General features: G+C 53.0%; 1 protein-coding gene across 1 annotated transcript in view; it reads right to left on the reverse strand.

The window, feature by feature from the left end:
- PLB1 (phospholipase B1) overlaps window positions 1-25,465 on the reverse strand; it is a gene marked incomplete at its 5' end in the record, with an annotated part of 112,904 nt that overhangs the window by 23,858 nt on the left and 63,581 nt on the right. The window contains 18 exons of the mRNA XM_081100655.1: window positions 4,582-4,653; window positions 5,140-5,235; window positions 6,491-6,595; window positions 7,240-7,321; window positions 8,383-8,483; window positions 9,381-9,446; window positions 9,978-10,058; window positions 10,419-10,470; window positions 11,826-11,934; window positions 13,033-13,076; window positions 17,748-17,821; window positions 18,756-18,814; window positions 19,729-19,789; window positions 20,287-20,325; window positions 21,626-21,697; window positions 21,931-22,026; window positions 22,146-22,250; window positions 25,259-25,340. Coding sequence (XP_080956781.1) covers window positions 4,582-4,653; window positions 5,140-5,235; window positions 6,491-6,595; window positions 7,240-7,321; window positions 8,383-8,483; window positions 9,381-9,446; window positions 9,978-10,058; window positions 10,419-10,470; window positions 11,826-11,934; window positions 13,033-13,076; window positions 17,748-17,821; window positions 18,756-18,814; window positions 19,729-19,789; window positions 20,287-20,325; window positions 21,626-21,697; window positions 21,931-22,026; window positions 22,146-22,250; window positions 25,259-25,340 — 1,396 coding nt within the window. The remainder of the gene's footprint in view (window positions 1-4,581; window positions 4,654-5,139; window positions 5,236-6,490; window positions 6,596-7,239; window positions 7,322-8,382; window positions 8,484-9,380; window positions 9,447-9,977; window positions 10,059-10,418; window positions 10,471-11,825; window positions 11,935-13,032; window positions 13,077-17,747; window positions 17,822-18,755; window positions 18,815-19,728; window positions 19,790-20,286; window positions 20,326-21,625; window positions 21,698-21,930; window positions 22,027-22,145; window positions 22,251-25,258; window positions 25,341-25,465) is intronic.

Genomic DNA, 25,465 nt, shown 5'->3' on the forward strand with positions numbered 1-25,465 from the left:
TCTCTCCTTCCTCCTGAGTGTCAGCGTTCCTGCTGACACATAGGCTGGAGGAGTACTCAGGGCCAAGGGCAGGAAGTGCGCCCCGGACCACCTGCAACAGTGCGAGGAAAGATGCCCTACGCAGGTGTGTCACCGTGGCTAACCAGGCTTGTCTCCGGCTAATGTTACTTAGCATCCCCCGAACATTCACCATCACGAGGGCAACCTGGGAGCATTCTATACATAACTGGCCCATTTTCATTGAGCCCCCCTGTGTTCAGAGCACTGTGCCGAGTGCTAGGATGAGGGGAGGATAGAAGGAGGTGTCCAACCCAGCCGGACAGAGCGCGTGAGAAGCTGCCAGGCGGCGGTGAAACGTCAAAGAATCGTGGGCCTGGAGCTAGTCCCAGAGTGGTAAGCACAGAAGAACCAGAGGGCAGAGACACACCCTGCTCTCCTGGAGGTGCTGAAAGGCAAACTGGAGAGTGTGTCTGGTCATACGTTCCAAGGGTTGGGAGAGGAGCCAGAGAGGGACACCTGAGTCAAAGGGTCAAAGGTCAGGGAGACGCTGGGATTCAGCAGGGAGTGAGGCCAGACCAGGAACAATAAGAACAGGTCCAGGGCAGCGGCAGACGGGTGGCTGGGCGCCCAGGGCTTGTTTTATTGACCAGAGGCTGCTGGTACGTGCATGAGTCAGAGTGGCTTACAGGCCTGGGGTTGAGCAGATGCCGCGGAAGAGAGAGGCCATCGTTTGATCTGATTGGCTCTCTTAGGCTCCGTTGGGAACACCAGTGAGCAGAAGGTGAAGCCCATTAAATTCCAGCACAAGGAAGTCTTTGCAAAGATGGTGTGGCCTGCTTGGGGGTGGGGGCAGAGCCAGGACAGCCACCTGACGTGAGTCAGCACCATGCGTCAGAGGCTTCGGGAAAAGGTCACGTTCGTCTTGGCTGTGTCACCAGGTTTAAAGTTCCACCGTGAAGGAGTGGTGCTTCTGGCTTTCTGTCTGTGCTGCTCAGACCAAACCAGTGCGTACAGGCAGGTCTGGGCACCCCCCGGAGAGGGGCCGTGCTCCAATGAGGCATGTCTACTACGTGAGGCAGGGATTGCGAGGCTGCTTTGCCAAAAATGGTTCAGGGAGAAGATCAGGGAAGGGTGGTAGGAGGAGGAGGACATAGCAGCCATGACCTCCGACATCCCATCCCATCCCATCCCAAATGGGCTGGTTCATGACCTCCTAGGCTAGTTTCACAACCTGTTCATGAGTAGCCACTGCCCGGAGAGTACAGACGTGTAAGTGGAGGCTGTGGTGATGCCTTGGGAGGGATGTGGTAGAAGAATTCATTTATCCAACGAGAATCACATCAACAGGACTCCACGGCCCTCCTGCTGAGACCCTGTGGTTATAGAATTCTCTGTTGTTTTATGATGGGAAGGTAGGACCAGATGACCTTTAATATGCAAAGTGCTAAGGAACTGAACAGGGTGTGTGTGTGTGTGTGTGGACGGGGGGAGGGTTGGAGGATGGTGGTGGTGGGAATGGAAAGCAGGGGCAGGTGGGAGGGGCAGGGAAGACTGCTATCGGGTAGGGGTCCTGCCTGAGGTTCCGTGCCTGTAGAATGGTGGAAACCACAACAGTGACAGAAATAGGAAAGCCTTGGGAGCACAGGGTTTGGGAAGACAGATGTTTAGTTCCCATTTTAACACTTCATATGCAAAAATTAGCTTTTGAATGAGAGCTTGTTGAGTTTGAGGTGACGGTGAGGTCAGGGCAGGATCAGGAGGTTTAGAAGTCCAAAGCATTCAGAAGGTAACAGTGTCCCCCATCTGTCATCCAAAATAGAAACACCATGAAACAGTACGCATGATGGAATCCAACAGACCTCGGCTTTTTCAAAAATAAAAGACTGGATGTGATATCGCTGGAAATCATTTTGGTTTCTCTTCCTCTGCCTCTCTCTGTGCATCTGTCTGGTTTCCCTGCGTAGCTGATACCCTGACCATCCCTTTAGGCTGCCGTCCGAGTAACCTTACAGCATATGGAGCATCCAAGGGGAAACAGCTCCCAAGGGTTAGACACACAGAGGGGAGTTTGGGAAAGAAATAAATGAAGACACAGACTGGGTGTCTCATGCAAAGAAAGTTCACGGGAAGCCCTGGAAATGGACCAGTCTCGGAGTGAGGGGATGGGGAGAGAGAGATGAGAGAACAGGGCTGAGACACAGCTGGGGAATGTCCACACTTTCAAGGCCGGAAGAAGAGAAGAGGGACATTAAAAGAGACAAGTGCTTTGGCTGGACGGCTCAGTTGGTTAGTGTGTCGTTCCCAAAAGCCAAGGTTGCGGCTTCGATCCCTGGTCAGGGCACATGTAAGAGTCAACCAATGAATACATAAATAAAGGTAACAAGTCAATATCCCCCCCCCTCTCTAAAAAAAATTCAATAAATAAAAATTTTAAAAGAGATAAGAAGGGGCAACAACTAGAAAACAGAACAATGGGGTGCTTCTGCATCCAGGAAACTCATGGAGGAGAGAGTTAACTGTCAAATGCTTAGAGAGAGCACGATGAGTAAGAGCTTAGGAAGGACTGGGATGGTCTTCAGCTGCTTTCTTCCAAGTCCAAGGAGCCACCACCAGCTTCCTGAGTTAGGGAAGGAGTGGGCAGAGAGGTGATGCAGGCCGGAAGGGGCCCATAGTCACAGTCCACACAGTGGCTATTGAAAAGCTGGCTGTGAAATCATTTGTCCAACCCGAAAGTCCATTAGAAATCCATGGAGTGTTAAGGGCCCGACCTGGCCGGGCAGAATGCACTTGCAGTTGCCTGGGGCAGGGGAGGGGCAGGGAGGAGTCCGAGAAAGCTCCCCGTTGCTCGCATCCCTCCCGGCTGGGTCCTGCCTGTCGCCTCTATGTTTAGACACAGCTAGGACTAAAATACGTGCTGCCTGGCCCGTCAGCTCACACCGAGATGCTGGTGGACTTTATATAGCTCCCAGGCACACGGGAGGGAGCAGATGGGACCTGAGGAACACAGAATGCTACATTGCCTGGTGCGGTGAAATGGGGCTGGCTGACAGATGGAGCCTTTGGGAATGGGCCCTGGGGTTGCCTGGCAACCGCTTCTTCCAGGCTGGGCTTCTAGGGCTCCAGGAGTTTGGATTTGCTCTCCTCTGCTCACCCAGGCCTAGCCAGGCTCTGCCCAGGAGGAGGAGCAGAGCCCACCGTGGCTTGAGTGTTGGTGGAGCGGCACCCTGTCGGGGCTCCTTGCCTGGGTGGGGCAGAGAGTGGCAGAGGTCCCCTTGAGGCCCATGGTGACCCAGTGCCGAGGCTCCAACCTGGTACTTGACAAATGTTTGTGGGGGAGGAAGAGCCATGACAGACCCCTGGAATGGGCTGCTATTACTTTTACTATTTAATGAAAGGTTGAATGGGCAGAGTGAACATCCGTGGCTGATGCTCAGTATGACCATAGGGGTGGTAATAATATTGAAACATTGCTCTGAGTCCCCAAGTACCCCCACTACAGAGGTGGCCTGGCTCCTCCCCTAGGACTCCTGAGCCATGCTCAGGACTTAGCATTAAACCATTTATACCTGGCACAGCAGGGTCCTCTGGGCCTCCCAGTCTTTTGGCCAGCAGCTGGCCTTTGAGTGGAGGCATCCACGGTGTACTGGTTGTTACATCATTGGACTATCTCCTTTGCTCCAAGAACCAGACCCAGCAACCGATCCCTCTGCTGCCACAGCCCTCACTTCCGCATTCCTTCTTCCCACCACTCTTGTTCTGACGAGGCTGATGGCACAGAGGCTGAGCCTGGGCTGCAGACAGGGTGTGGGGGTTCCGGGGCCACCCTCTTGGGAGCCCTGGCAGACACATAGGGGCGCTGCAGGGCCATTCCCTGTCCTGCCTGGAGGGTGGGAGCTGGTGATGCAGCTGACCCAGGAGGGAAACCCAGGGACCAGATTGGGTCAGGCCCCTCTGCTTCTATTGCCGCTGAGGACTCTCGGGCCTCGGCCTTATTTGGTTAAAAAGTCATGAGACAGGGCCTAGCAGGGAGAGCTGAAGGCAGTGGGAACATGAACTTGCCTCTACCCAAGCCCCAAGGTCAAGTTGAACAACCACATACATTTCCTCCTTAAAAGGAGCCGAGTCCTCACCCGAGCCCTCACAAAGGCCACTGCGACTTGCCCTGCTCCACACAGCTCCCGGGCTGTCCTCTTGACCCCCTTTCTGCAGGGAACCCCCAATTCAGGCTCTACAACCACTAACCACAACTTCTGACCTGCTGGCTTCCAGCTTGGCCTCCCCCTGCAGTCTGACTCTCCTCTCTGCCCCACGTGCCGCTGCTACAATGAACCTTGTCATCCTTCCGGCTTCCTGACTCCCCTGCTCAAGAATCCACCTTCCCCACCCTCATCCTCAACCCAAAGAAATACGGGCTTCTCCCCTTTCCATTCTCATCCCCTTTCTTCCGTCCTCCAAAGTCCATCTGCTTCCAGTTGATGGGCAGATGGGCAGGGAGGAAGCTGGGGAGGAGCATGAAGGGGGAAGGGTGAGGTCAGCGCTCTGGGCTGCTGGGGAGGAATGCTGCAGGTCCCCCCTCATTACCTGCGTGGGGCAGGAGAGGGGTATATCTGCTGTCAGGTCAAGGGTATCCGTTTTCCTTCCTAGTGGTTCGAGCTGTTTGGGGAAGGAGAGAGAGACACAGGTGTACTCATTTGTTTACACGGAAATGAACATCTCCCTGCGTGGGAAAGCTTTGGCTTCCACTCCTGGCTCTGCCTCTTGCCAGCGGTGTGATATTGGGCACATCTCTTAGCTTCTCTAGGATTCAGCTTCCTCACACATTCATGAGAAGCCTTAATGAGGCAACATGGCGTAAAATGCCCAGCCTAGTGCCCGGCACATAGAAGATGTTGAATATACGTGAGGGTTCTGCTTTGCAATCATGTACGAGCCCCTCATTGGCACAGAGGAGAGGGTGTGGCTAATCCTGGGGTCTTCAGGACTCTGTATTTTCAAGTCCATAGACATGTACAGCTGTGCCAGCCACTGCTCCTCTATACCTTGCTGGCCAAGGGAGGCCACGAACTAGCTCCAATCTAGGGGGGGCTCGTGCTTTGCTCTAGACTAGAACCCCAGAGAAATGGGGACACCTCACTTTACCATATTGGCCCAAAGGGCTCTGGAGAGCTGGGAGTGGAATTTCTGACTTGGGTGGATGCAGTCGGGGGCGAAGAAAGACATATCCAAGCGCCCATCCTGCAGGAGAGAAATAGACTTCCTCAAGATCCTGCTGGCCCAGAGGACTGGTCTGACCCCTGATTGACCCCTCAACACCCTTCTCACCTAGGGGTGCTCTGAGCCACTGGGCAGGGCCTGATCACCTCAAGAGGGACATCAGAGCAATCCCACAGATCAATAGGCTTAGGTGACCCCAAACCCCACCATCCTTCTGGCCCCACAATTTCCCTTATTTAACAAAAAAGTATCATATTTGTTTTTAGGCAAATTGGTGTGATGCCCTAGCCCAGTGGTCGGCAAACTCATTAGTCAACAGAGCCAAATATCAACAGTACAACGATTAAAATTTCTTTTGAGAGCCAAATTTTTTAAACTTAAACTATATAGGTAGGTACATTGTTATTAACTTAATTAGGGTCCTCCCAAGGCTTAGGAAGAGCCACACTCAAGGGGCCAAAGAGCCGCATGTGGCTCGCGAGCCGCAGTTTGCCGACCATGGCCCTAGCCCATGCCATGCTTGGGAGGATGAGATCTAGTCCCTAAGGGAGTCTTGACCAGCCAGCTGGGAAAAGCTACTTCCCAGCCATTGACCAGGTGGTCCCGGTGGACTTGGTGGGGAGAATGGGGCCCACCCTCAGGGCAGGTCTGGGCAAAGCCAATACCAGGGCAGTGTGCCAGCTTCCTCTTTCTTGAGGCACTCAAGGTTGCTCAAAGCTCCCTCCAATTAGGTGAGGCCCTTAGGTTGGATACCCAGGTGGAGAGAAGCAAGTCCCCGCTCGGGTCCACTCACAGCTCTTCTGCTCAGAGTGGGAGTGTCAGGTGCAAAGCAAGCCAGGGGTGGACACTGAATACCCCGGGGCCCTCCTTTATGAGTTTAGTGCCATGTGTATGTGGCAGAAAGGGAGTATTCTGGAGCCGGACATGTTCAAAACTTGCCTCTGTGTCCTGTATTTCCTACATGATTTTAGGAAGGCGACTTCACATCTCTGAGCCTCGGCTATAGGGGGATAATAAGACTCACCTCAAAAGGTACCTGTGGCAAGCACAGGGCCTGGCACATAGTAGATGCTCAATAAAACTGAGGCTGCTTTCCCACATCAGGCTGGTTCTGAGAATGCAGCTCAGCTGTTCGGGAGGCCGCTCTCACCAGACCTGCGCCTGGAGAGCTGCCTGTGTCTTTCCCACTTTATTCACTCTCGTGGAAGCACGTGGCATTTCTGCCTTGACTTTCCTCTTCCCTGCGGGAGCCCCATGGGGAAGGGCAGGGACGTACCTCCAGGATGGGGAGCCTGGTGTTGTGGAAGAAGGGCTGCAGCACCACGGAGAAGTCCTCCCGCGTGTCGTAGCGGCCTGACTCCACCAGCTCAAGCATGCTGCTCTGGGGACACACCCATGGGTGCCTTCAGCACAGGCCCTGGGTGGCCCAAGAGCCCACTGGGGCAAGGGTGGGCAGAGCTCCACCTCCCTGGGAAATGGGGGTGGTGGTGCTGCCTCAGCCCTTCCCTTGAGCTGAGCAGGCAAACACATTTGATTGCAAAGCTCTTTCCAGAGAATTGGAAACAGGTTGGGTCACCTTGTTGTTTTGCTTCTAAGTGAACTGCAAGCCCTGAGGGGCCAGGCAGAAATCCCACAAGGAATAGAAGCCTGGGAAGAGTCTCCAAAGAGCCCCCAGGCTGGGGACCGGCAGCCGCTCCACCTGTTGAGGAGGTGAGGGGGCAGCTGGGCCCCCAGGTGCAGGGGAGCGGAAGGGGGTCCCATGGGGCATTCAAGGCTTTTGTCCTCCTCAGGCCCAGCGTTGGGCCATGGGGCTTTGCCACCTAGACGCCTTTGGACCCACTCCAACCAGGTGCCTGAGACGCCTCAGCCAGGTGGGGCTGAGGAAGGGGCCTCGATGGTGAAGTCCCCCCTCAAACCCTGAACAGCTCTTCCCTCCACTGTGTGCCTCCCTCCCCTCGGGGGCTCTGGGCTGGTGTGTTCAGTGACTGTGGGGACAACACACCAAATGGTGCCTTCTTGTCTCACCTGGTAGGCTCTGGTGATGGCTTCCAACCTGGCCAGCTCCAGGGAATTCTCCCGAGGGGTGAGCACGCAGTTACACAAAACGCTGCACAGAGAGGGAGGCAGGAGGGCCCGGAGCCGGGGTTCTGGTCAGGGCGGGTTCCGCTGCACCAGCAGCTCACTGAGCCCGGGCTTAGGAGCCCCTGTGCCTGAGGCTCTGACGCACGTGCTGAGGGGGCGGGTTTCAGGCCTGACCCAGAGACTGGATAAGGTCCCAAGGGTACATGGATGAGCACCCTCTTGTATGCATAGAGCACAAGTGGTGCTCTGCAGGCGCTGGGCCAGAAGCAAATGAATTTAGGCAATGACAGTGCAAGGTTTAATTTTTATAAATAAAATACGCATCCTTTGATATGGGGCCTCCCATGCTCAGGCCCTCAGACACCTCCTTAGCTGGCACTAGTGCCCAGTGTGTCGTTTATTTTGTTATGAATTATTTCATGCCCATAAAATGCACTTCATGTTATCAGCCCAGATGGCATGGCTCAGTGGTTGGGTGTTGACCTATAAACCAGGACGTCATGGTTCGATTCCCAGTCAGGGCACATGCCTGGGCTGTGGGCTCGATCCCCAGTGGGTGGGGGAGGGGGTCATGCAGGAGGCAGCTGGTCAATGATTCTCTCTCATCATTGCTGTTTCTATCTCTCTCTCGCCCTCTCCCTTCCTTTCTGAAATCAATTTTTAAAAAAGAGAGAGAGATACTATCTCTAAAACACTCAGGACAGTGCCTAGTTCACAGTAACTTCTGTACAAGTACTTGTTACATAAATAAGTGAACATATACGGTATCTTCTGCTTCAGTTTCGCCATCCCATGCTGTCCCCCCACAGGCTGGGGCACCCCGTCCCTCAAGCACAAGCCTTTGCCCCAGCTGGCCTCTCCCCTGGGGTTCCCTCATATCCAGACACCCTGCTGACACCCTGAGGTTGGATAAGGGGTGAGTCATGGCTCCAACCTCCCAAAAAGGGGTGGCCCTGGCACAAGGCCCCCTTTATAGACTGGGGCACATGAACAGACCAAGTCACAAAGACCCAAAGGCGTTAGCGCTGCATGAACCAGACCAGGGGTGAGCGCGCCTGCAGCCGAGGGCAGCCAGCACCTGCCTACCTGGCCTGCTGCACTGGGCACTTGTCTGGGTTTCCCAGGAACACCTGCCGCATGACACTGGGGCTCATGAAGTCCACAAGGTTGACCAGGGCCCTGGGCACCTGAGAACAAGGTCGGGGGTAAGAGAGGGGCTCCAGGGGCTCCTCCCTCCAGCTGCTGAGTGGAGTTTGGGGAAGCACTACACTGGGCTTTCACCTGGGATCCTGCTGGCCATGCGCCCACATGGCTGCAGCGTGAAGGGTGCCCCCTGCGATGGGATGGGGTGGCAGACCCAAGTCTAAATGCTGCGAGTTCAGCTCTGCTCAGCCATCAGTTACTGAACCCAAATCTGTCAGCTTTAGTGGGATAGGTACCTTTGACCATTTCTCTCTAGCCCAGTGGTTCTCTGGGTTGCACATTAGAATCACCTGGGAACCTTTTTAAAATCCTGATTTCTGGGCCCCATCCTCCGGAAATTCTGTTTCTTTGTTATGGGGTGGGGCCACAACATTAGTAACAAAGAAACAGAATTTCTGGAGGGTGAGGCCCAGAAATCAGGATTTTAAAAAGATTCCCAGGCGATCCTAATGTGCAGCCAAGGTTGAGAACCACCGCTCTGGCCCAACCTGGACTAACTCTTCTGAGCAGGTCTGGACTCAGCCACCCTGAGAACTGCCTGGTGGTCAGAGTGGCTTGCCTCTGCCGGGGGTGGGGACAGAGCACATTGCTGGGCACTGGACCAGGGAAGGGCCTGTTCTGGACACACTGTGTGGCTCAGAATTCAGTGCCCAGCCTGGGAGTCACCCAGCTGCTGCCCGCAGGGAATGTCCCAGGTACAGGTTGTGGGGACAATTAGCACCCACACTGCCTTCCCTTGTCAAGCTGAGATCCTTCTGGGCTGATTCCAAATGCAACGAGGCTTGCCTGTGCGCAGGCCCCAGCCTCTAGAAAGGGAAGGAGCCTGCACCTTCTTTCCCGCATCCACCTTCACCTCTTTGTGCCTGAGCCGTGCCACCCACCTCTCTATGCAGGGTGTCCAAGGCATTGCGGAGGCGGTCAAAAAAGTTGGCTGCAGAATAGAGAGTCTGGGAAGAGACAGGAGGGAGAGGAGGAGCTGGTTAAGAGGAGAGGGCGGGGCGGGGGGGGGGGAGGTGAAGGCCCCCCTCGGCTCCAGCCCCAAGGACTTGTTCTTCCTCTGGCCTCTAGCTGTCACCAGCTCATCGCTGGAATCTGAGATGAGCAGTCACTGTTATCAAAGATGGGCCAGCAGAAGGCTGGAACCTTCAGGCGGAGCTTGCGTTCAGGGGCAGAAATAGAGAGTCCTCCTTCTAACTGCTTGGGGGTTCCAGTCTTTTTCTTTCTGAATTCTCAGGAATTGAAAGGGGGGCGGGGTAGAAGCACCATCAATCTGACACCTGCTACCCTCACACGACCTGGGGCATGGAGGTGCAGCCAGAAAGAAACCTGAGGGTCATGGGGTAAGGAGTGTGCCCGTGCACACACACATAGGTGTGGTTGTGCAATCCGAGGGTTGATTCTAAGGATTGTCCTCCAAGAGGAGCTCCCAAGCCTACAAGTCGAAGTCAGGAGGCGTGAGCAGGCCCGGCCCCCGTTACCGAATCCGTGCAGTAGTCACATAAGTCACTGCCTCCGATCAGCACCGTGATGACCTTCCAGTCCTCATGGAAATTTACTCTCTGCACAGAGGGAGGAAAATGCTTGATGATTTCCAACAATCAAATGCAAAGCACCACAGCGCTAAGACTTCCTTGTCCGCTTGAAATAATAAAACCAGAATCGCAGAGCTGAAGGGATTTTAGGGGTTTATTTATAGGTCACAGAATCTTAGGAGGGACATTCAAGGTCATGGTGATCAGCCACAAACCTCTCCGCATTGACACGATCTCCTCTGAAGGGTGTCCAATGAGGGCCTCCCTACCGCTGCTTGAATGCCTCTAGTGGCAGGGGGCTCACTGTTTTCACAGCATACTAGTCCGTTTGGGGACTTTTGTGGGTTAGAAAATTAGTGTTTAAAAGTAACCCTAAATCGGACTCACGGGATCATCTTTCATCCGCTGCACCAGAGTCTGGACTTGGCTTGTAAGTTCCCTGAAAAGGAGAGGAAATGGGTCCTGTTCAGGAACAGTGCCTGGGTTTTCCCTCCTGAAGGGCCTGTCCTGGAGGTTCCCAGGGCAGGAGCCCCACTGTGTGAGCTGGCAGAGGCCCCGCGGCTCAGGGACAGGAAGCCCCTTGCCTGTTCTGGAGAGTTATCACAACCAATAACCCTTTGAAAAGCCAATGGAGTGTTTGTCCTAAAGCTGTAGTCAAAGGAACTGCCAATTCTGATAGTTACTCATCATCTCCTTTCTAGAACCACGTGTGCAAAGCACCTTTTAGGATTCCATGCTAGGAAACAATGTGTTGCTTTTGAAGGACTGGTTGAGCTCCTGAAATTAGATCTTTGGAGCTTTGGCATGCTTCCTCTTTTTGCCCTGGCTGCCAGGAAGCTCACAGTGTGATGCTCAGGCACAGGAACTATAAAATGCTCCTCCTGACAGAGTGGTTTCCTCTCCCCCAGTGGCTGTGGTTTTTCTCTTAAGTATACATTATTTTTAAAAAAATAAACTTATCTAAATGCTTTTAGAAATAAAAGGAGAATAAATCACACTGCACACGGGTGCAGGTTTATAATTTACGAAAGGACTGGATCCCGGGCATCCCGAGCTCCCACGAGTTCAGGGCCCTGTGGGATGGATCCACAGCACGGTGATCTGGGACCCGACGGTGGGTCCGTCTGCCCCTATTCCCATTACCCAGGCTCAGGAAGCAGGTCCGGGGCTGTGCCCATCAACCCAAGGGCATGGGCGTCAGTAAGAAGATGACAGTGTGACAAAAGCACAGCCGCCGGGGCCGAAATAAGGGAACCCAGGCTGCTGGGACCCCTGGGATCTCCTTGGGTGATGGTCCTGGGAGGCTGAGCACTTCTGCTTCTGCTGCCTCCGGCTTCTCAGCGGCATTTCCTGTCAGCTCCGCAGTGGCTAGTGACAGGCCGTGACGTGTTGCCCCGAGGCCTCCGGCCGCCGAGGAAGGAGGCTCTGGCTTGCCCATCCCTTTGCTTGGCCCCCCTTTGGGGGAACTGCCACTGGTCAGGCTTTGGAGAGAGTGAGCCTCTCTAGCGCCATCACGCCACGGGGAGTTTAAAACGTTGGCTAAGGCTGGTCAGTTAGTCCAATGACGAGAACATGCTGCACAGGAGTAAGGTCAGGGGGTCAGCCCTTGGAGCATGGGACCTGCCCCAGCTCCAGCCTCTCTACGGGGCACAGGGCGGCCAGGGAAGGGAGTGCTGAGAGCCTCCCAAATCGCTGCTGCACGTGCATAAATGCCCCCTTTGCACACACAGGGCAGTATTACCCTGAAAGGGGGTGCCTCCCACACCCCCACACCCGTTCCCCCCAAATGCGTACTCAGCCTTCGCGCCCGGAACAGCCTGATTGAGGAACGCGTTGGTGTCATTGGCATTGCCCGTGCCCAGTGCGTAGCCTGTGAGATATCTGTTGAACTTCCGAAGGATATCTGCAAGAAGAGGGGGAGAATGGGGCACGGAGCTTAGGATGGAAGGCTGGGGTCTCCTCCGGTCTAGGGCCGCCAAAGTGGGCTGCGCTACCACTCTCACACAGCCCGGGGAGAGGACAGGATGGGCCAAGACAGCAAGGGCCTCCCGGCTCTCTCTCTCTCTTTATTTTCTTTACAATTCCCAGAGAATTGCTCAGAGAACCCTCACTGTCCCATTTGCTTGTCTCCTCACACTCTGGGCCAGTTGGAGAAACGGAGGCTCAGAATGTTTGATGACTTGCCCTTGCTCACTTGGCAAACACATAGAAAGGAGAGGGCTTGACCCCACGTCTCTGGGCTTCAAAGACAGTGTTTACTCCACCCCCGCAAGCCGCCTGTCCACATGCCTCTCCTCTCATTTCTTTATTTTATTTTTTACAGAATATTAATTCAGTGTTTGGTTATGCATAGATTATCTCCATTTAAAATTTAATACATGCCTCACTTATACAGCCTTTTTCTGTCCCAGGTGCTTTGAAGCAACAGAGGCATTCATTAGGAATGCAGAAGGCAGAGCTGAGAAAGGAGCAGTGGCGCTCTAACTGGTTTGGCTCAGTGGATAGAGCGTCGGCCTGCGGACTGATTGGTTCCAAGTTCGATTCCGGTCAAGGGCATGTGCCTTGGTTGCGGGCACATCCCTGTAGGAGGTGTGCAGGAGGCAGCTGATCGATGTTTCTCTCTCATCGATGCTACTAACTCTCTATCCCTCTCCCGTCCTCTCTGTAAAAAAATCAATTTTATATATATATAAAGGAGCAATGGCAGCACAAGTTAACAGCGTCATTGCTGTTCCGCAAAGAGCTCTGTTAGATCAGGCAGGTTCGTGGAGTTCCAAATAATGTGTCTAAAAACGATCATAATTCATTTGTGTTGGCCAGAGAATGACCCTTACCCAGACAGGACTCTCAGTGTATTTACTTGTCAACAAGCCCCTCCTCCCAGGTCAATAGCAGTGAAAGGAAGACACCACTTCCTCCTTTCTTAGCTGAGAAGCATCTCAAGACACCCGAGGGTCAGATTCAAGGAGCGGACAGACTCAAGCCCCTGGTGGTTACTTACTCGGCAAGGTGGTCACGGTCTCCAGGGAGCCGTCTCCTCCTGAACTGTAGGGAGTAAGCCAGTGAGATCACATCAGTACATAGGTATGTTTGTTTGTTTTTAGCATCCATGCCATCAGATGTGCCAGACCCACCTGTCTCTTTGTGTTTGAGGGATTCTGAGCAAATCTGAATTCCCCAATGGGTTGGTTCCCCCCAAATCCAGGATTTGAAGGCAAAAGAGAGCTATTTCTTCTCTCCAACAAATCAAGAGGGAGAGAACTTAGCTGAGTATCTACTATGTGTCCAGCCAGGAACTCGACTCTCTGCATTAGTTATCTCACATTTCCCGAGCTTATGAGGTAGATGCCACGATTTCCATTTTACAGAATAGAAAGCTAAGGTCGTTTCTAACGGCCACTAAAACCCATGTATGGTAACAAAAAACAGCTTGAGCTGGAAACCTTCAGAAAATGGATAAACTTTCTGTCTAGTGTGGAGGTCAATCTCACACTAGTCTAATTTCATCTCATCTAACAGTTTCCTGGCCTCCAATCTAACCCTAAGACACACTCAAAATCTCCTTTCCTTTCCTGCATTAAAATTGAATATCCGTGGGAAGGAGAGAAGTATACCTATTTTAACAAAGTCCAATGGTCAGATGTACTGCATTTACTGTTGTTGTTTTTTCCTGCACTTCCCTCCTCAATCCCAGCCTTAGTCTAGACCCGTGGTCGGCAAACTGCGGCTCGCGAGCCACATGCGGCTCTTTGGCCCCTTGAGTGTGGCTCTTCCTAAGCCTTAGGAGTACCCTAATTAAGTTAATAACAATGTACCTACCTATATAGTTTAAGTTTAAAAAATTTGGCTCTCAAAAGAAATTTCAATCGCTGTACTGTTGATATGTGGCTCTGTTGACTAATGAGTTTGCCGACCACGGGTCTAGACCAATAGATCATAAAAACACAGTGTTGCCAAAACTGGTTTGGCTCAGTGGATAGAGCGTCGGCCTGCGGACTCAAGGGTCCCGGGTTTGATTCCGGTCAAGGGCATGTGCCTGGGTTTCGGGCACATCCCCAGTGGGGGATGTGCAGGAGGCAGCTGATCGATGTTTCTCTCTCATCGATGTTTCTAGCTCTCTATCTCTCTCTCTTCCTCTCTGTAAAAAATCAATAAAAAATATATTTTAAAAAAAACCAAAAAAACTCCCACAGTGTTTAGCATCCAGCCCACTAGGAGAGGCTTCCAGAGCAGAGGCCATGAGTCAAAATCACGGCTGTTTTTTACTCAAGGAACGCTTGGAATGAAGTTGACTTTCATACCAGGGTGGTCAAGGGCTTACTTAAGCCAAATGCTCAGCAGTCCCTGGCCGTGAAGAGAGAGAAGCCAGGTGAGCCCTGCCCTACCACCTCACTCAGGTTTTTCTCTCCCACCTCCCAAAAAATGTCTGAACCTAACATGGCCGGTGGTTGGGCATTTGTATGAGCTTCTGATTCTTTTCCAATTCTGCACCAAGCTGTGCTTTAGCTGCTTCTGATCCTTCTTTCTTTGAACTAAAAGCACTAAATCAGAATACTCCACACTTCCAAGAAAACGATAAATCATGCACTTTCTCTAATCATTGTGTTCTCACTCTGCTTCTTTTTTTCCTTCAATAAACATGGAAACATAAACAGTGACATACATAAACACACAGGTCAAGTACTTCCTACTATAAAAGGTATCTTTGTTCTAAAGTAAGTGTAGCTGATCAAGACCAATAGGCTACGGAAATCTCTCTCTCTCTGAGCCCATTTTAGAGTAAACATTTCCAGGAGGAAAGAGAATTATACGAATAGATATGGAACGGGAAGTTTAAGCCCTCATTTTGATCAGAACGATGTGAAACATGAACGAAAACGGATCCATATGAACAGCTAGTCTACAGGAGAACTGCAGACTCATGTAATGGGTATTACACCATGAGCTCAGCGGCTGGGCTTGCTCCTCTGCTGCCAGCACAGTGCAGGGAAACGCAGAGTGGATGCTCAGTAACACTGGCCGAGGGAGTTTCAGTAATGTGAGGCTGAACTCATTAACAAGACAAAGAAATGCATTTTCTGGTAAGTCAATTTTATTTTGGTCCTTTGGATGGTGTCCAACAAGCAAACTGAATTCAACAGAAGAAAAGGCCATGCTCTGAAGACCTCTGGCCTGCCACACCGTGAAGCTATGATTCTCACAGGTCAACGGGCCTCAGAAATATTCTCAGCCAAACCTCTTGCTCATGGCCACCCACCTCCCAAGAATTCTGAGTCTGCTTCTCCCCTGCCCAACTCCCTGAGGCCCACGCTGTCCACTTCCCCTGGAGGAGGAGTCTCGAGTTGCATTTTAAATTTTCCTAGGATCATTCACTGTCCAGTATTTCCAATCTGGGAGCATTATTGACTTCAGGAAATTGCTTTTCTCAGATTAGTCTAGTACAGAGATCTTTAACTTTTATTCACCTTATGGCGCACATAAGCTAATTACTAAAATTCTTCGGCATACCAAAAAATATAATTTTGGCCGAACTGACAAAAAATAAGTTTACATTTGATTCATTCACAGTGATGACTGACAATCTAAGGGAAAAGAAGTCAGTCCCCCTGACGAAATAGTCAGGTATTGCATGTTTTAAAATTTCTGTGGCAAACCAGGTAAAAATCGCTGGGCTAGTATGTGGACAGTTTCCAGGGGATGCTAATAGGTATACAAACAAAGAAAGCATTTGGGGGTTAAGGAAGCACTGGATTAAATGGATACAATTTTAAAAATTTTTCTTCATTGTAGATAATCTCAGAGCCTTTAATATGCTAACATGCATGTGAATTCCCCAGAGGAAGGATATAGTAGGTATTGTTTCCCCAAAAATACAAAGAATTTTTCCCTCTTCAGGAACGTGGCTGGGGCTAGTGTTCCCTGGAACACACTTTGGGGAACAGTCTATATATTCCACCATGTGCCAAGCTGTCTCTCAGACTCTGACCCAGAGCTTCATTTTTAACACATGGGGATCTTGGGGCAGGTATTTGAAACATTTAGAACAAGCAAAGGGTTTAAAGGGCTAGCAGCCATTGAATAGATGAGGCCTTGGAATGAGAACTCCAAGACAAACGTGAGTTCCTACTGGACCTCACTTGTAGGAAGAATCGACACAACGCCACTTGTTCCTCTTGCTGCAGAGAGGAACGTTTAGCAGAAGATGGCCTGTGTGTATCTGACTCTCAGAACCTGTGCAGCCGAACGGTTTGTAAAATTGGGCAGATCACCTCCCTTCCCCGACTGCACGCCAGGCCCAGCGTCTCCATTACCCGGGGTCTGCCGCGTCTATTTTCTGTTTCCCACGCTGGGATGTGAGGCCATGGCCTCCGTTGGCTAAGACTAAATGCAGCCGCCACAGCCTCCAACTTTTTCCGGGTTGGAATAAGCTTGGTTTCCTTCCTCTCCCTCGGGCGTTTCTGTTTCTCGCAGCCTCAGTAACATTCGGGGCACAGGGGTCCGGAGGGGAGGCTCGATTTTACTCCGAGGCAGCCTGCTAGTGACCACTTACCTGGCTGAGGTATGTGGGAACCTAGGGGACATCAGGGCTGGGAGGCGATTCCCTCAGCTCTTGGGGTGATGTCCTCATGCTACCCACGCCCTGGATCCTCTCTGTGGGTGGCTACAGGCTGAGTGGGGACACCTCTCTCACCTGGCAAACCTGTCTCTCTGAGACTGTCCTCAGGGTTGACCAGAGAACTGTCACAACCCTAATCACCCCCGTGTTCCCTCTCCCTTTCTCAGAAGTGAATCATTTGAATTCACTGTGAAGGAAAGGCAGGAGGAGGCAAACGCCTTACGGGACCACCCAGCTTCTTGTTAGCACTCTGCCCCCTCGTGGCTGGCTTTGTTCTAGTTGCTCTGAATCCTGAGCTCATGGCCAATGACTGTGCCGCGTGCTTCAATGCGAACTTTATTAGGAAAGAAGCTTAAGAATACCCACATCTAACCGCTCCCCTGCTCTTCTACTTCTGTGGCTGGAAAGTTCTCTCTCTCCCTTTCCGCCTACCTAATTGCTAATCTGTCAAGACATGACTGGGGTCCCACCTTCTCTGGGAAGCCAGGTTGGTATTCCCCCTTCTGCATCCCTGTAGCACTTGGCCACCTTCTATTCCTACAGAGCACTTGCCGGATGAGCGTACGCATTTGCCTGTGTTCCCCATACGGCCCCCTCATTCCACGTGTGTTGGTTGTGATTTTGTCTTGGTCATTTCCTCCCGAAGTGTAGTGCATTGTGGAGTTTTCTGTATAGGTGTGTACATACACGTAAAGGCAGAGGTGCGACTACAGACCGACACGAATGGAGACATATAGACAGTAAACAGAGACGTGGTGCACATATACACGCAAACGGGTGGGTGAAGACTCAGAGAGCTGGTGTTTTTCGGGTGCATTTCATGTTGGATTTGCTGAGCCAGGAGTCGGATAAGGACCCTGGTTTGCTTTTTCTGTGCAATTTAAAAGAAAAAGAAAAAGAAAGGTCACCAACAGTCAAAGATCTCTCTTCTCACCGCATGGTCACATTTGGCAGACATACATGGAGGTTTTTCTTCTGAAAGCCCCTTCCAGACCTGGTCCCAGCTCTTTGGTATTTATGCATTTACAGGAGACAGACACCCCCCCCCCCCCATCTCTGGGAGTGAACATGGGATGGGAGGGGGTCAGGGTTAACATTACCTATATGACAGCCCCCGGTACTGAGTGGTGACATCAGGAAGGTCGTCTGGTTTGGAGCCAATTCCATTGCCAGCCTTAGGAAACACACAAAAACCCAGGGAAATCAGCCACTGAGAGAGCGCGGAGGCTGTGGGTGTGCAGGTGGTTCCCAGCCCACTCATCGCGCGTGAGCACAACGCTGGATGGGAGTCAGGAAAGCTGGGCTCGCGGCCTGCAGGCCGCAGCTGCCTCCTCACTGCACAGAGGGCTGGCTGGCTTATCTGACAGGGCTCTGCTCATGACCAAATGGCATCAGAGTTGTAAAAATCGGTTTGGAACGCCTCTGAAGTGCTTTACGAATGGGAGACACGGTTATGGTATTACTATCGGCATCGTGCTCTGGAGTTCCCCCTAAGCACGAAGAAGAGGTCATAGATCCGGGTGGGCTGCAGTGGGCAGATTTCTCATGAACTTTACGCTTCTCTCCTCCCCCTTCCCTCCCGCCCCCCCGCATCCCACTTCCCGCCAGGGACCTTCTGTAAGGCAACCCATGGCTTTAGAAGAGCTGCCTGACTGCGGGCCTCTGGGATGGTAGAGCCCTGTTTCTCGGAACTTAGGATCAGTCTTCAGCCACAGCTCTGGAGCCGCTGCTGCTCTCCGTGCGATGCAAAGAGGAAAGGGTTATGAGCTGCTTGTAAAGCATCATCCAAAGAAGAAGTGCACCCACAAGGGGAGGTGCAGGAGATTTTTTGAGTCACAGTGGCATTTTTGCAATGGTTAAAAAAGTGTAGTTAAGTCTTTAAACCCTCCACGACCTGAGAGAATTCAGTTCACTCCTGAAAAAGACCTCCCTTTGCACACCCGAGTGAGAAAGGGGCTGCGAAACAAGCCCTCGCCATGTTCTTACATGGACAAGGCCAGAGCAAAGAGGGGGACACTGCAGGGATCAGGAGCGCAGGCCCCGGAGTTGGCACTGGCACCGGGAGCTGACGCAGCCACCCCCACGCCACCCGGGGCCCGAGTCCTTACAGTCAGAGAATCCCCCAGAGCGGCCACAACTCGGATATCTGCAGGTCTCAGGGCGTGCACTGGAGAGACAGACAAGTGGGCACACTTGAGTCTGCGGGAAGGAAGCCACAGTCGGAGTCTAGTGCTGCTTTAAGAAAGATCCGGAAAGGCAGCGCAGGGTGCTGGGGCCTCGCAGGACTGAGGGTCCATGCGCCCTGAGGCAGGGGTGATATAAGGACAGACTTTCCCCATCAAGAATCCTGGACCTATGGGAGGGAGAGGTGTAGGGAGAGAGGAAGAAAAGGGAATGGAAGGAAGGATGGGAGGAAGGAAGGAAGGAAGGGAAGCAGGATGGGAGGGAGGGAGAGAAGGCATGGCGAGATCCCACCACCGTGGTGCCAGCTCTCATGTGGAATACCAGCTGCGACCCCAGTGCACAACCAGATGGGCACTGCGCCATCTGAGATGCAGTTCAGGGCCTGATGACCAGCCCATTTGGAGCTGGTTCTGGATTTCCAACAACAACTGAGAAATAATCAGATCAGGCCTTCCTGTGCCCCCAAGTGCCTTCTAAAGCCTCCAGGGAGCTTCGCAGCCCTGCAGGCGACAGGGATCGCAGAGCCTGGAGCCCCAGGACAACTCATAGAGCTGGGTCGCTCCTGGGACTCCCTGGGCCCCCCACGCCCCTCCTCTGGGCCTCAGTGAGGTCAGGCCCCGGGCTAGGCCACTGGATGGGAGGTCACAGGGCTCCTCCCTGCGCTCCCGTTAAGGGGCTGATGTGGAAGGGCAGCGAACAGTTCCTGGCCTGGCCACCTGGGGCCTGCCAGGTGAGACATCTCACAGGGCAGAGGGAGACAAATCAGGGACTTGTCCCAGGCGACCGCCCAGACAGGAAGCAGGCACTGAATTACGTATGGAAAATGCTGTCAGAACATTCATTGGCTCCTGCGATCTGTGGAGAGCCCTGGGTCCTGGCGTATCGCCGAGGGCTCACCTGAGGTGGGCGGTGAGGCCGAAGGGGTTGTGTCCCCGCACAGCAGCTGGCTCCCATGACCCTAAGAGCATAGAGTGAATCTCAGGGGTGGAAGGACCTGAGCATCAGACCCACAGAGAGCTTTAACAAACACAGACTCCTGCCCCCTCTGCCTAGAAGGAGGAGCCTAGAAGGGCATTGAAGAAGGCTCCCGAGGTGATTCTGAACATCAGCCACTCCCGGGATCTGCTAGTGCAGACCCCTCCACCAACTAATGCAAGAATGGGGGCATCAGCAAAATGACCCCCCCACCCCCCATCCCACTTTTAAAGCAGCTTTATGGGGAGGATGGGGTCTTCACCTATGTTTTTGCTGATGCTGTGATTTGACAGGCTGGGCCCATTCTGGGCTGCCATTGATGGAGCTTACCCCGCCCTGCACCCCGCCTGAGGTGTAGGTGGACGGACTTTATAAAAGAGTGTGAACCCCTTGTTCTCACCCACCCTGTTGGGCCAGTCCTAGCTCAGGGGCCGCCCCATGCATTGGCTGGGGAGATGAAAGAAAGCAACAGGCAGATACCTGCACGCTGTTCTTGTAGGTGCTCAGAAACGGCGAGTCCTGTGAGAAGAGGGGGGTGAGCAACCACGGTGAATCCGGCTTGCTTCCTGCTCGCCCACTCTGAGCACAAACACTTAAACACCTGTGGCCTCCCCGCTCCACCCTGTGAGCCCCTCCCTGCCAGGCTGACCCTGGAGCTCCTTCCCAGGACGCACTGGGGCCCTCTCTGCAGCCCTGACCCAACCCGAACTCACAGGGACAATTAGAATAAACCCTGCTCCTGGGAAGACCAGGTCTGCTCTTCACCTCCCACCCAGCTGGCTGGGCGGCTGTGTCACCTCTTTCTCAACCCTGCCCCTCCCAACAGAGCACCACTCTCTTCTAATACAAGCCCTGTCTCTACGCCCTAGGCCCCCTTGCCACCCCCTGCCACTCCTACCCTGCAGCAGCCTGATCTCCGTCCTGCCCAGGCAAGACAAGCCAGGCTCTCTGAGGTCCTGCCTCACGCAAGCCCAGCTCAGGGGGACCCGCTGGCAACACAGAGGAGCTCACAGAGGCGAGGGAGCAGCTGCAGAGGCCCAAGAATCTCCCAACAATATGGGAGTGAGCATGGGGGCCTGATCCGCGTTGCCTTCCTGGCTAATGTCTGTCTTCCCAGCTCCGGCTTCCAAATGACCAGCCCACCCCCATCCCAGCAGATGTTATTCTGGTCTCAGTTCCTCGCTCTTCCCATCGTGCTGTGGAGACAGTGGCCACATGGCGACGGAGTGTCCTTCTGTCCCATCCTGCCCTTGACCTTCTCCCCACCCCCTCGCCTTCCCAATGAGATCTGGGTGGTGATGTGTGTTCCTCTTTCTGCCTGGAAAGAGCAGCTCGTAGCCCAGGGCTGTGCCAGGGCTCACTGTGCCAGGAAGAGATGGAGGAGCCCTCTAGGGCAGTGATGGCGAACCTATGACACTCACTTTGAACTCATTTTTTTGGTTGATTTTTCTTTGTTAAATGGCATTTAAATATATAAAATAAATATCAAAAATATAAGTCTTTGTTTTACTATGGTTGCAAATATCAAAAAATTTCTATATGTGACAAGGCACCAGAGTTAAGTTAGGGTTTTTCAAAATGCTGACACGCCGAGCTCAAAAGGTTCGCCATCACTGCTCTAGGGCCTCCTGGCCACAGGGCTGTCATCCATCACAGTCCAACCAGACAGGGCACTGTGGGTGGTTACCCGGAGCCTGGGATGTGTGAGTAGGCGAACAGAGCTGTGGTGCACAATGAACTGAGAAACCTTAATGCGACGTGAAAAGGCTGGAAAAGATGCTTCAGGTGGAGCCGATGCAAGAATGTGCGTTTACTGTACCTTGTTCGGACATGTGATATTGATCTTGCTTTCAAAATCATGCCGTCTTGCCTTCTGGCCAACAGGTTCCAGCTAAACCAAGAAGCAGGAAGGCGGGGAGTGAGAAAACAGGTGGTAAGAATGGAAAAGTCAGGCCGTGGGTGAGGGCTGGAGAAGGGAGCGAGGCACAAAGACATGGATCTACTATCGTTGCTGTGCCGGGACTCACACAGCCTGAGGGACGGGCCTCTGAGGTCCCGCGAAAGCTTGCTGGAGTCTTTTTCCTAGCGGAGGAAGGACGTTTTTCCCGACCTCGGCCATCTTACCATGTTGTTCCAGAGAGCACTGCCCGAGTGCGCATGAGACTTCTTGCTGAAGTGGAAACAGTCCGGCGCGAAGAAAGAGCTGTCCGGCAGCCCCTCCTGGGCACAGGGCAGAGAAGAGGGCTGTGTTAAGACACGTCGGGGAACACAGACAATGCTCAGACACAGCTGGGCGCTACCTGCGCCTCCCATTTCTCCACGGTGCGTGCTTTCTTTACCGGGGTCTTGGGCAGGTCCACTTTTTCGAAGAACGGCTGCACAACCACCGTAAAATCTTCCCTCGTGTCATATCGCCCGCCCTCGACCAGCTGGTGCGTCCGCTCCTGCGGGAGGCAAACGGGACGGGGTCACGGCTCGCTGCGTCTGCCCCGTCTGTGTGCCACCCTCTTCTCTGCCACAGAACGAAGCGGAGTCTGGACTGTGAGTAAAATCGATCTGCAGCCAGAGCTCAACTGGTCAGGAGTCCGCTGGTATTTTTTAGACCAGCCTTTATCTCAACCCCTGTCCTCAGCCTCTGCTGCCATTGCATACATTTGACCTTGGAATGTAGGGAAAAACCTAAGTCCATCAGCTTGATCCTCTTGTAAAGCTCTTGATTAAAATTTGGGGAGAGGGCCCGGCTGGTGTTGCTCAGTGGTTGAGTGTCAACCTATGAGACAGGAGGTCACGGTTCAATTCCTGGTCAGGGCACATGCCCGGGTTGTGGGCTCGATCCCCAGTGTGGGGTGTGCAGGAGGCAGCTGGTCAATGATTCTCTCTCATCATTGATGTTTCTCTCTCTCTCTCTCTCTCTCTCTCTCTCTCTCTCTCTCTCTCTCTCCTGCCCCCCTTTCCCTTTCTCTCTGGAATCGATAAAAAATATTTATTTTAAAATCTGGGGAGGAGTACATATTTGATTAAATGACTTGTTGGGATAATCCTTACATTTACTTTATTTCTGTCCTACATTTGTTCAGAAAATCCAAGGTGAGTCCACAAGGCCATTTAACGCCTATTTATATAGCATGTGTGTGGTGTGTGTGAGCATGCGGGCTCCCGTGCCTGCACACCCCTGTGAGCCGCTCAGGTCTGTCCAGGAAGGTAATGAAGCTGTTCCTCTCACAGCTTCCACTTGGGCTCAGTTCCAGGAGGACCAATTAACCCAGTTCTGGCTCTCGCTCCTGCCAGACTACCATCTCACTGCTTGCCAGGCGCTCACCATTCAGGGCCGAAACCCTGGCTGCAGAGGGAGGTCAGGTTTGCAAACCCGAGAACATGCGTGTGGTCACTTCAGAAGACACTCTGCACTTTCTTTGCCCAGGGACAGCCAGAAAGAGAGCCCTGTACTGGGAGCGCCTCAGGTTTGACCTCCCAGGGGAGTCTCCTGGTTACAAGCAGAGCCTCGAGTAAGGCAGAGAGTGCGACGCCGCTAGCTAGCCGGTGGATTTCAGCAAGATGCTTTCCTTCTCTAGACCTCTATTTCCTCATCTGTAAGTGGAGGATGTTTGGCAAGACCTGGACCATCACTGAAGTCCTTTCCAATGCTACTGGTTACTCCACGGATCAACCACGATGGCTCACAGTGGCACCATGCATCTCGAGAAAGGAAAGAAACCGTGTCTAGAGTGCCTGGTGCTTGGTGGCACTAATAACAATGATCGTCTCCAGGGAGAGTGTCGGGAACCCATCGCTTTTGCTGGACGTAGGGAGGGAAAGGGTCCTGAGAGAGGACCCTCACAGCTGTGAGCTCCTCCAGGATACTAAGTTAGAGTCTCAGTGGTAGCAAGATCAGGCCTGGAACAGCTGGCCAATCTAGAAAAGTCAGTGCAGGCAATTTTGGTGAATTGTTCTTCTTTTTGTCTACCCAGCATCTGAACCCAGTTTTTAAAAAAATATATTTTTATTGATTTCAGAGAGGAAGGGAGAGGGAGAGAGAGATAGAAACATCAATGATGAGAGAGAATCATTGATAGCCACCTCCTGCATGCTCCCTACTGGGGATGGAGCCTGCAACCTGGGCATGTGCCCTGACCAGGAATTGAACCATGACCTCCGGGTTCATAGGATGATGCTCAACCACTGAGCATGTTGGTGGGGCTAAACCCACTTTCTATGTTTGAGAAACTCCTCTGTTAGACAGCAGCTTGCCACTCACTGTAGAAGGTGAGAAAGGCAGATGCTGGCTTCTCAATGCCCCTCACAAACAGGCCAAGAGCATGTGCCAGGGGTCCCCAATAGATGCTCCCGCCTCAGGCGTGGGGTTGGAAACTAGTGGCAGAAAGATGGAGGCACACAAGCTCCATTCTGCAGAGGGTAGCACCTGCATCCAGTGGTGTCCATGGTGTCTCCCGGGACTAGTTCTTTGGCCTATTTTGATTCTTATGGTTTGGTCCCTAAAATTCCACGATTCTGGTGGCTTGGCCTCTGACCCTACCTTTCTAGATCTTTCCGATATTCGGAGGAAATAATAAATCTGATTAAATTAACCAGAATGACACAAGCTTTTGTTGCTTGAACCCAAGAACCCCACCTGGACCAGGTTTGCCCTCCTGGCCATAATCTCCGCTGCCTTCCCTCTCCTGCTGCGGGCCTTGGAGATGCAGGCGCCTGCTCACAGAGGTGGAGGAGGTGCAGTGGGCAGTCACCCAGAGGGCTGGGCAATGGCGCCGGAGCCTGACAGATAGGGATTCATTCTCCTGAGCCCTGACACCCCTGGCAGGTGTGGCTCTCCCGAAAGGGTCTGCAGAGAAGTGGTTCTACTCTAAGGAGTCCTTGTACTTGAAGGACGAGCCCACTCTGGACGCTGTTTGCAGGCCACTCTCCATGGTCGGGGAGTGACTGGACACTTAATTTGGGGGGAAAGACGGGATCGAGTCAAGGGAGTCAGCTGCTCTGGTCAAAGCTTTGATGTGGAAAGGCCTAAAATGAACGACTCACAGGATGTCTGGAGACCATCTGTTGACTCTCTTTCGCCTCGTGCTCCCCAATAACACCCGTTCCCCTGGGGGGGGGGGGGGAACACAGGGAATGCATGTTCTCTCACGGAATCTTCCAGACTCCGTTGGGTGGAAAGAGTTTCCCACCGGGAGCCAGAGGCTCTTACCCATTCCCCATGGACAACTGGAAGTAACTGAGACTTGATGGTGTGTGCTCGGTGGCCTGGCTCTATGGCTGATAAGATAAATGGAACCGCAGTCCCCGCTGCCTGGCAGGGTGTCCTTAAATACGCAAACTGGTCAGAGGTAACCTCACGCCCAGTCGGGGCCCCAATAACTTTGGCACATTCTCTTTCCAACCTGAGCAACCACACGCACAGCAGCTCTGTGCGGCTCAGAGCCCTTTCCCGCCTCACCTGATACTTCTTATTCAATTCGACGAGGGAGGCAAGCTCTGTTGAGTTATCCTCATACTTCAGGACACAGGGACACAAATTCCTGCGGAGCAAACAGAAGGGGCGCCCCGCCCCACCAAGTCACCGTCTGAGTGCGCGATGCAGAAATGGCGGCCTGAGATTCGGAACCTGTTCGACTTGGAGGTATCAGGGGTCTGTGCTAACGCT

This window comes from Myotis nattereri (assembly GCF_964212035.1).
Source record: "Myotis nattereri genome assembly, chromosome: 10".
NCBI classification, from domain to species: Eukaryota; Metazoa; Chordata; class Mammalia; order Chiroptera; family Vespertilionidae; genus Myotis; species Myotis nattereri.